This window comes from Staurois parvus, unplaced genomic scaffold, assembly GCF_062004578.1.
Source record: "Staurois parvus isolate SC_StPar_1 unplaced genomic scaffold, SC_StPar_1.0 ptg001904l, whole genome shotgun sequence".
In the NCBI taxonomy this organism is placed as follows: Eukaryota; Metazoa; Chordata; class Amphibia; order Anura; family Ranidae; genus Staurois; species Staurois parvus.
In genome coordinates this window covers 846-10,644 of record NW_028319700.1, presented here as the reverse complement: position 1 = coordinate 10,644, position 9,799 = coordinate 846, and the positions used below count along the sequence as shown (strand labels likewise).

Here is a 9,799-nt window from a genome sequence, read left to right as displayed (position 1 = left end):
CTGCCTTGTATCAATGGTTCAGGCTGGTGGTGGTGGTGGTGTCATGGTGTGGGGATCCATCCTGCCTTGTATCAATGGTTCAGGCTGCTGGTGGTGGTGTCATGGTGTGGTGGATCCATCCTGCCTTGTATCAATGGTTCAGGCTGGTGGTGGTGGTGTCATGGTGTGGTGGATCCATCCTGCCTTGTATCAATGGTTCAGGCTGTGGTGGGGGTGTCATGGTGTGGGGGATCCATCCTGCCTTGTATCAGTGGTTCAGGCTGGTGGTGGTGGTGTCATGGTGTGGGGGATCCATCCTGCCTTGTATGAATGGTTCAGGCTGGTGGTGGTGGTGTCATGGTGTGGGGGATCCATCCTGCCTTGTATCAATGGTTCAGGCTGTGGTGGGGGTGTCATGGTGTGGAGGATCCATCCTGCCTTGTATCAATGGTTCAGGCTGCTGGTGGTGGTGTCATGGTGTGGGGGATCCATCCTGCCTTGTATCAACGGTTCAGGCTGGTGGTGTCATGGTGTGGGGATCCATCCTGCCTTGTATCAACGGTTCAGGCTGGGGGGGGGGGGGTGGTGTCATGGTGTGGGGGATCCATCCTGCCTTGCATGAATGGTTCAGGCTGGTGGTGGTGTCATGGTGTGGGGGATCCATCCTGCCTTGTATCAATGGTTCAGGCTGGTGGTGGTGTCATGGTGTGGGGGATCCATCCTGCCTTGTATCAATGGTTCAGGCTGGTGGTGGTGTCATGGTGTGGTAGATCCATCCTGCCTTGTATCAACGGTTCAGGCTGGTGGTGGTGGTGTCATGGTGTGGTGGATCCATCCTGCCTTGTATCAATGGTTCAGGCTGGTGGTGGTGTCATGGTGTGGGGGATCCATCCTGCCTTGTATCAATGGTTCAGGCTGGTGGTGGTGTCATGGTGTGGGGGATCCATCCTGCCTTGTATCAATGGTTCAGGCTGGTGGTGGTGGTGTCATGGTGTGGGGATCCATCCTGCCTTGTATCAATGGTTCAGGCTGCTGGTGGTGGTGTCATGGTGTGGGGGATCCATCCTGCCTTGTATCAACGGTTCAGGCTGGTGGTGTCATGGTGTGGGGATCCATCCTGCCTTGTATCAATGGTTCAGGCTGGTGGTGGTGGTGTCATGGTGTGGGGATCCATCCTGCCTTGTATCAATGGTTCAGGCTGCTGGTGGTGGTGTCATGGTGTGGTGGATCCATCCTGCCTTGTATCAATGGTTCAGGCTGGTGGTGGTGGTGTCATGGTGTGGTGGATCCATCCTGCCTTGTATCAATGGTTCAGGCTGTGGTGGGGGTGTCATGGTGTGGGGGATCCATCCTGCCTTGTATCAGTGGTTCAGGCTGGTGGTGGTGGTGTCATGGTGTGGGGGATCCATCCTGCCTTGTATGAATGGTTCAGGCTGGTGGTGGTGGTGTCATGGTGTGGGGGATCCATCCTGCCTTGTATCAATGGTTCAGGCTGTGGTGGGGGTGTCATGGTGTGGAGGATCCATCCTGCCTTGTATCAATGGTTCAGGCTGTGGTGGGGGTGTCATGGTGTGGTGGATCCATCCTGCCTTGTATCAACGGTTCAGGCTGGTGGTGGTGTCATGGTGTGGGGGATCCATCCTGCCTTGTATCAATGGTTCAGGCTGTGGTGGGGGTGTCATGGTGTGGGGATCCATCCTGCCTTGTATCAATGGTTCAGGCTGGTGGTGGTGGTGTCATGGTGTGGGGATCCATCCTGCCTTGTATCAATGGTTCAGGCTGGTGGTGGTGGTGTCATGGTGTGGGGGATCCATCCTGCCTTATATCAATGGTTCAGGCTGTGGTGGGGGTGTCATGGTGTGGTGGATCCATCCTGCCTTGTATCAATGGTTCAGGCTGCTGGTGGTGGTGTCATGGTGTGGTGGATCCATCCTGCCTTGTATCAATGGTTCAGGCTGTGGTGGGGGTGTCATGGTGTGGGGGATCCATCCTGCCTTGTATCAGTGGTTCAGGCTGGTGGTGGTGGTGTCATGGTGTGGGGGATCCATCCTGCCTTGTATGAATGGTTCAGGCTGGTGGTGGTGGTGTCATGGTGTGGGGGATCCATCCTGCCTTGTATGAATGGTTCAGGCTGTGGTGGTGGTGTCATGGTGTGGGGGATCCATCCTGTCTTGTATCAATGGTTCAGGCTGGTGGTGGTGTCATGGTGTGGTGGATCCATCCTGCCTTGTATCAATGGTCCAGGCTGGTGGTGGTGGTGTCATGGTGTGGGGGATCCATCCTGCCTTGTATCAATGGTTCAGGCTGGTGGTGGTGGTGTCATGGTGTGGGGGATCCATCCTGCCTTGTATCAATGGTTCAGGCTGGTGGTGGTGGTGTCATGGTGTGGTAGATCCATCCTGCCTTGTATCAACGGTTCAGGCTGGTGGTGTCGGTGTCATGGTGTGGTGGATCCATCCTGCCTTGTATCAATGGTCCAGGCTGGTGGTGGTGGTGGTGTCATGGTGTGGGGGATCCATCCTGCCTTGTATCAACGGTTCAGGCTGGTGGTGTCGGTGTCATGGTGTGGTGGATCCATCCTGCCTTGTATCAATGGTTCAGGCTGTGGTGGGGGTGTCATGGTGTGGTGGATCCATGCCTTGTATCAATGGTTCAGGCTGGTGGTGGTGTCATGGTGTGGTAGATCCATCCTGCCTTGTATCAACGGTTCAGGCTGGTGGTGTCGGTGTCATGGTGTGGGGGATCCATCCTGCCTTGTATCAACGGTTCAGGCTGGTGGTGTCGGTGTCATGGTGTGGTGGCAGATTTTCCTGGCACTAACAAGGTGGCCCTAATAAAGTGGCTGGTGAGTGTGAAGCTCACTTATTTCGCTATAAATGCATCTTCTGTGACAAACTGATAGGTTACATAGACTAAAAAAAAAAAAAAAACAGGAAGTGCTGCTGGTGATCCAGCACACGCTCCACCCGGCCAGAAATGACGTAACCGGAAGCCCCTCCCAACACGTCATACAGATGTGACCATCCTCAGATCCCGAGGCGGTTACATCTATGATGAAACACGTTGGAAGGACACGGTTACATTTCTGGTGAACACATGCTGGATCACCAGCAGTACTTCCTAATACACTTTAATGAACGTCTGTACATATTTATCCTTTGTAAGTGCAATTTGTATCAAATGTAAGCCTTCACTAAATGGTGTTTCACTATAGGAGGCTTTGATGCAAGAGGTCCTTGAAAACAAACCTGGGCTTGCCCCACATACAGGCCAAAACCAAGATCCCGCCAACACAGCACTGCAACAACAGAAGTGAGACGTACATTCCCCACCACATACCTGATGACCTCATTATCCGTTTCCTTAGCCTGTCCTCCATGTATATGGTGGGGATTCCGTGCAGAACTTGTTTTGCTCCAACAATGTGCTGATGTCTTGGATTCTGGAGTGTATGATTGATGGTGCCATCTGTCAGTTCTAACTACCCGCCATTACTCAAGGTCCAAGTACACTTGGCTTCTTTTTATATCTGCCCTACTCAGGTTCACTTTAATGCCCCTAAACCTTTTCTTCACTCACTGCTCCATTCAGCCTCTGGACAAGAGGAACGCCACTAGAGCCACTTGGAAGGCTCACTCCCAGGTGACAGCGCTGGGCCAACCACCACCATCATGATGTTAGGTGGGGAGGGAATCACATCCTCCGCCTTTCCAGGGTATTTCTTTTCTCCTGGTGACTGAATGGTGCAAGGAAGGGAACCAAGGAAAGGGGAGTATGTGCTGCTAGGGAGCCCCCCTCCCCCATTGCACTGTGCTGCATGGGCCAAGCCAAAGTTCACCATTGAGTGACCCTCTAATGAGAGAATTAGGGAGGTGGCCATGTCCCATGGTCCCTCACTTTAGTCTCATTACACGTAAGGATGGAACATGAAGCAGCTTTAATATGGCAAGAAAAGGGAATCTATCATGAAAGCAATGCTGAGTTCCTAGCACAGAATGTAAAGCTGGGCTTCTTAGGCTTCGTTCACATGGGGGGGTACTATAGCACATGCCATGGGGGGGCCGTGCACTCACACAGATGTCAGATTGGGGGCAGCTTCTGCGTCCATGAAGTGGGTGTGCCTCAATTGTCACCAATGGGATTACCAGAATGGGGATGGGCAGAACACCTGTGTAGGTGAACACCTTCCTCAGGCACACCCTGATAAGCCCAGTGTAAACGAAACCTAAGGGTCAGACTCAAGGACCAATCACAATCACTGCAGCTTCCAGCAGCTCCACCTCCCCAACCTCTCTGTTCAACCAATCACAGACACATTCAGCCAGCCAATGGCTTCCAGCACTTCACAAAAGAGGATGGTGAGAGAAATGCAACACTATCAAGAGCTTTATTCCAACAATACAAGACAAAAATAGAGAGCTTTATGTGCATCGCTAGCTAAAATAATAATAATAAAACTATACAAACAGTTCATGATAGATTCCCTTTAACAAGACGCTGTGCTCCAGCCATGCCACTCATTCGTACAGACGCGTCTCATTAAACGTTATACACTTAACACTTTATTTTCATGAAAGAATTACAGGAACTTGTGTAGACTCGGGGTCCTGCGGATTCCTGTCCAATGTCTGGGAGACTCGGGGTCCTGCGGATTCCTGTCCAATGTCTGGGAGACTCGGGGTCCTGCGGATTCCTGTCCAATGTCTGGGAGACTCGGGGTCCTGCGGATTCCTGTCCAATGTCCGGGAGACTTGGGGCTCAGGTCACTCCTGCGGATTCCTGTCCAATGTCCGGGAGACTTGGGGTTCAGGTCACTCCTGTGGATTCCTGTCCAATGTCCAGGAGACTCAGGTCACTCCTGCGGATTCCTGTCCAATATCCGGGAGACTCAGGGCTCAGGTCACTCCTGTGGATTCCTGTCCAATGTCCAGAGACTAGGGGCTCAGGTCACTCCTGTGGATTCCGAATCCTCAGCTAATCAAGAAGGAAATCTGTCCACTCCTCAGCAGTAACATCCCTTCCTCCCTTAGCGGATGCCGACTGCTGTTCTCTTTGCATAGATTGTGTCTCAATGTTGGGGCCCTAGCCAGCCCCGGAATAGTTGGGACAGTCCTCAGTGCCCTGCTCCCCATCCTGACAAGGACAAAAGCCTGCTCTCCGAGAGCTCCGCCTCACGTTTTGGCCTTTCTACCTCTGTTGCTGCTGGGAAAATATTGAAGTTGATTGCGTGACGAGCGAGTGTTACTGGCAGGGTTGGCAGTAAGGGAACTGCGCAAAATTCGTTCTGGTGGGGAACAATGGCGTTTTTTTCTTGCCACTCTTTGTCTGCCGCTGGAGCTGTCATTGGGGGAGGAGGAGAGAGGGCTGGGGGAGCTTTCAGTGGTGGGTTTGCGTTTTTTGGTGGTGGCTTTTTCTGAAGTGGGAGTAACACGGGGAGAACGCCCACGCTGGGCTTTGGGAGATGATACTCCAGAGATTTTGGAGACTACAAAAGGAGTCTGACTGGTCTCCAATCGAGTCCTGGCGCTGCGGGTTAAAGGAGTCCTTATAACAACCTCATCTTCGGAGGAGTCATCTGTGTCAGCCAGAGAAGAGTTCTGCTCCTTGGGATCCATGGTTTCTGCTTTGTGTGGCTTCCTCTGACCGGCCCTGGTAGTCATCTGAGGACTGGGACTCCTGTCAGGAGAACTGTCCAATTTGTAATTGTGCGAAGTCAGACTACAGTTTGTTTTGGGGACCATCTGTGATCTGGGTGGCCGGCCACGTCTACGCTTAGATGGTGTGACTGGCTCATCTGCACCACTGCTGCTTGTGGCCTCGCCGCCCACTGAGGGAATGTTGGAAGAATCATTGGGAATGGTGGGTTTAGTAGTGGGCTCACAGATAGAAGGAAGGGGGGCGCTACGCCTTCTGTCATCAGCGGAGTTTGCTTCTGTAGTGTCCACCTGGGAACAATCCCGTGCCAAATCTCGGAGAACAGACGTGGGGGGTGAGGGGAAAGCTATAATGGGGGAGGTTGGTGGTGCACAAATGAGAGACGGTGGCAGTACACCAACTGGAGAGAGAAAGACAGGGGAGCGTGAAGCTCTAAAGGGGGATGCAGGAGAGGCTGGCGATGTAGCAGGAGATGATTCTCGTCGTTTTGGGGGGCGTCCTCTCTTCCTCTTCTCAGCAGAACTGTTTTCACTCTCTGAATTCAGCTTGGAGGAAGAGCTGGGACTAGTGGGGGTCTGGCCAGGGCAAGAGGGAGGTAACTCAGAAATGACTGTGGGAGGATGGGGCTCATGAGACCTCTCCTCCACAGGTAGGTCAGGGACTGCAGTGGGGGACATGTCTGTACTAGTTTTGGGGGGTCTTCCTCTTTTTCTCTTTGGTGGGGGACTTCCAGTCTCAGAGGGGTCATCAGACAGGAGATCTCGGGGAGGACTCCGATACTCAGGAACGTTCGGGCTGAACACTCCATTGTCTGAAGAAGCTTGCTGTCCTCTTCCCCTAACATGGCGGCGAGCAGCAGGAAGCCTATCTTGTACCACAGTCACGAGACGTCCAGGCAATCGCCTCAGCACTTTTGCGGCTGGAGAGTTGTCACTAGCTCCAGCCATCAGAATCTCACAGTCTGCAGTGACTTTCCTACGAGGTGTGCGGGGTGGAGTAGGCTCTTCCTGGGGAGCAGTCACAGGGCTGCCTGGGGTGTGAACACAAGGCTCAGGGCTGCCTGGAGTAAGCTCTACACTTGGCACACTCTGCTCCACTGTAGGAGCTGGGCCTTCATCCTCTGCTTCTTCTTTAATAGTCTCTGTGGTACTTTCCTCTGTCTGAGGGACAAGGGGTGCTATAGGGGACATGGTGGGCTCTGATGTGGCAGTGGCATTGCAAAATGTCTCCGCATCATGGCTGCCGTCATCCACATCCGTAACAGAGGGCACTTCCAGTGTCTGAGTAGAGACATCACAAAGGTCCTGTTGAGCAGAGAGAGAGATATCGGGAACGGCTAGGCTATCCGCAATGTCTGTGGGCTCAGCCGCCTTGTTCCCTCTCAGTCTTTCACTCATTCTAACACCGACGCGTTCTCCGGGTGGCCGGGCCGGTGTGGGTGTTCGCACCCTGCGGTTCTTTCTTATTTCTTCCTCCCACTTCTCTTCAATACTCTGACCACCCTCGTCTTTGGCTAGGATCAGATCCTTGCGAGCGGCTTCTACTTGTTCCTGTAATGAAGACAGGAAATGGGTGAGAACTTAATTCAAGAAGTACCTATGTGAAAAAAAACAACACCGAGCCAAAAGATGGAGTACCCCTGACCATCACATATACATGAGTTTGCTGGACATCCTATTCCTTATCCAAGGACATTAATACAAAATTGCCGCCAAAAGACCATTAATATAGAGTTCCTCCTCCCCCATGGCCGTTCATGTGGAGTTCCCCCCTTTGTGGCGACAACATTCTCCACTCTTCTGGGAAGACTTTCAAGATTCAAAATTTTGCAGGGTACCTGTGGAAATTTGTGAGGCGAGGTACTAATGTTGGATGAGAACACCTGGCTCACCATTGTTACAGTTCATCTCAAAGGTGTAGGGTGAGGTCAGGGCTCTGTACAGGAAACTAGAGTTTCTCCACACCCAACTGGTCATCCATGTCTTTATGGAGACCCCTCCCCCCAACACAATTATTTATATCAAGACTGCCCTAAAGCAGACCTCTTAATTTCCTCCACTCCAAGCTGGTCAAACATCATTGTGGATCTGGTCCAAACTGGTCAAACCATGCCTTTGTGGCTCCGGCCAAACCATGCTTTTGTGGATCTGGTCCAAACTAGTCTTACCATGTCTTTATGGATCTGGTCCAAACTGGTCATCCATGTCTTTATGGAGCTGGTCCAAACTGGTCATCCATGTCTTTATGGAGCTGGCTTTTTACATGGGGGATAGTCATGGGGAACAGAAAAGGGTCTTCACCAAACTGTTACCACAAGGAAGAGTGCAATTGTCTCCAATGTCTTTGTATGATGGAGGATTACCAGGACCCTTCACTGGAGACACCTGAACTCTGAACATACATCTGACCACACAGTGTGGAAGTAGCCTACCTTGTGGAAAGCAGAGTCAGCGAACAGAAAACATTTAATTGCCAAGAGCCAGTACTGGAAACACAAGCTTCCATTCTGGCTTTATCACACAGGTGTATTCAAAGATTCCCTCACATGTACCAAGAAAGAGAACAAAACACTAAGCAAGGTAGAGCAATCCTTACCTCGGCCTGTTTCAGTTCTTCTCTGCTGACTTCTTCCAGAGATGCTTCCAGGAAGTACATGGCATATCGTTCAATTGGAGTCAGCTAGAGAGACATTGCGGTTGGTTAATATTTTAGCTCTCAATGATCAGCTCAGACTTCATATGATGGTAATTCTGAACACACATTACCTGCTCCACCAGTGCAGAGATCTCCTGCTCCACTCGGCTCTGTTCTTCTTCCTCCGGCTCCAGAGGAACATTCTCATTAAACTCTGCAAGATCAGCGACCTGCTCAGCCTTAACCAGAGAGGCAGCCAGGGTGTCCTCCTCGTCCTCTGCCCGGCACAGCGCCTGAAAAACACATTCATGTGAGTAGGGGGGAGCAGTCAGGGACATCCATAGACCATAAGGTCCTTCTTGAACCATATAGGTGAGAGTAGTACACAGTGTCAGTACCTGCTCCAAAATATGACTCTGCCTCAATGAAGCTCCTTCTTCTGTGCTCTGTGCAGGAGACACGGCACGCGTTTCACTTTCCTTACGAGGAATATCTTCCATATCAAAGAGCTCCCGGATAGTTTGCTGGAAAACACAAACAGAGGTGAGAACCCCAATATTAATACAACTCACAAGTTAGCAGGGGATAGGGGCTATCTGCATGGCAGACCTCCCTAGTGGGACAGACTAAACTTCTGTCATGTAAGGAATCCAGAAGTGAACTAAACCTCTGAGGTTTAGTCTGTCCTGGGGATGGCTACTCATCTCTGCTATTTTGGGTGCTTTATAGGTTTATAGGACATTTGTCATCTGTCCCCCACAGACATAGAACTACCCTCTCATACCCCTCCCTCATCTACACTGCCTAGAGGGGCGCTCCTGGACCACCTTTGCGCTATATTTGATGCCGTAATCTCCTTCCAGATGTTCTTTGGCAGCACCACATGACCAGTGTTTCCTCCCGTACGGGGTGGATTCGTGTTTCTTGGCTCCTGAGCCTACCACCTTGTCTCGTTTTTCAGAGATTATTCATCTTCCTAGTTATTTTTTCTAATTTGCACATCCAGATTTTTGGTGCACTGTTTGGGAATAATGTTCGCACAAGTTGGGTTGTGTGCAGAGATGGGAGGGTCAGGGTTTTTCCCTTTAGTGACAATGTATGATCTGTTATTTTGTGTATGTGCTGCAGTGGCGGGGATATCCACCTACAGTTGCAAGAAAAAGTATGTGAACCCCTTGGGATTACGTGGAGTGTTGCATGAATTGGGCATAAAATGTGCTCTGAACGTCATCTAAGTCACAACAATAGAACACAGTCTGCTGAACATAATACTACACAAACATTAGATGTTGCCATGGTTTAATTGCACATAACATGTAAACATTCACAGTGCAGGGAGGAAAAAGTATGTGAACCTTTGGACTTAATAACTGGTTGACCCTCCTTTGGCAGCAATAACCTCAAGCAAACGTTTCCTGTAGTTGCAGATCAGACCTGCACAACGATCTGGAGTCATTTTGGACCACTCCTCTTCACAAAACTGTTTCAGTGTAGTAATATTCTTGGGATGTCTGGTGTGAATCGCTCTCTT

General features: G+C 51.1%; 1 protein-coding gene across 1 annotated transcript; it reads right to left on the bottom strand.

The window, feature by feature from the left end:
• Nucleotides 1-4,347: 4,347 nt before the first annotated feature.
• On the bottom strand, nt 4,348-8,829 carry LOC149433834 (uncharacterized). The gene is made up of 4 exons (XM_089664382.1): nt 8,667-8,829; nt 8,400-8,561; nt 8,230-8,313; nt 4,348-7,184 (listed from the first exon to the last, which is right to left on the bottom strand). Exons 1-4 carry the CDS (start codon nt 8,766-8,768, stop codon nt 5,151-5,153), a joined length of 2,382 nt encoding a protein of 793 aa, XP_089520508.1. The 5' UTR covers nt 8,769-8,829; the 3' UTR covers nt 4,348-5,150.
• Nucleotides 8,830-9,799: the final 970 nt, after the last annotated feature.

Bases quoted from the DNA above. Each gene is read 5' to 3' on its own strand.
- LOC149433834 (XM_089664382.1), bottom strand. From the start codon at position 8,768: ATGGAAGATATTCCTCGTAAGGAAAGTGAAACGCGTGCCGTGTCTCCT. The intron at 8,562-8,666 runs GTACTGACACTG...TGTGTTTTTCAG, and splicing joins AGAGTCATATTTTGGAGCAG to GCGCTGTGCCGGGCAGAGGA. The intron at 8,314-8,399 runs GTAATGTGTGTT...ATGTCTCTCTAG, and splicing joins TCTCTGCACTGGTGGAGCAG to CTGACTCCAATTGAACGATA.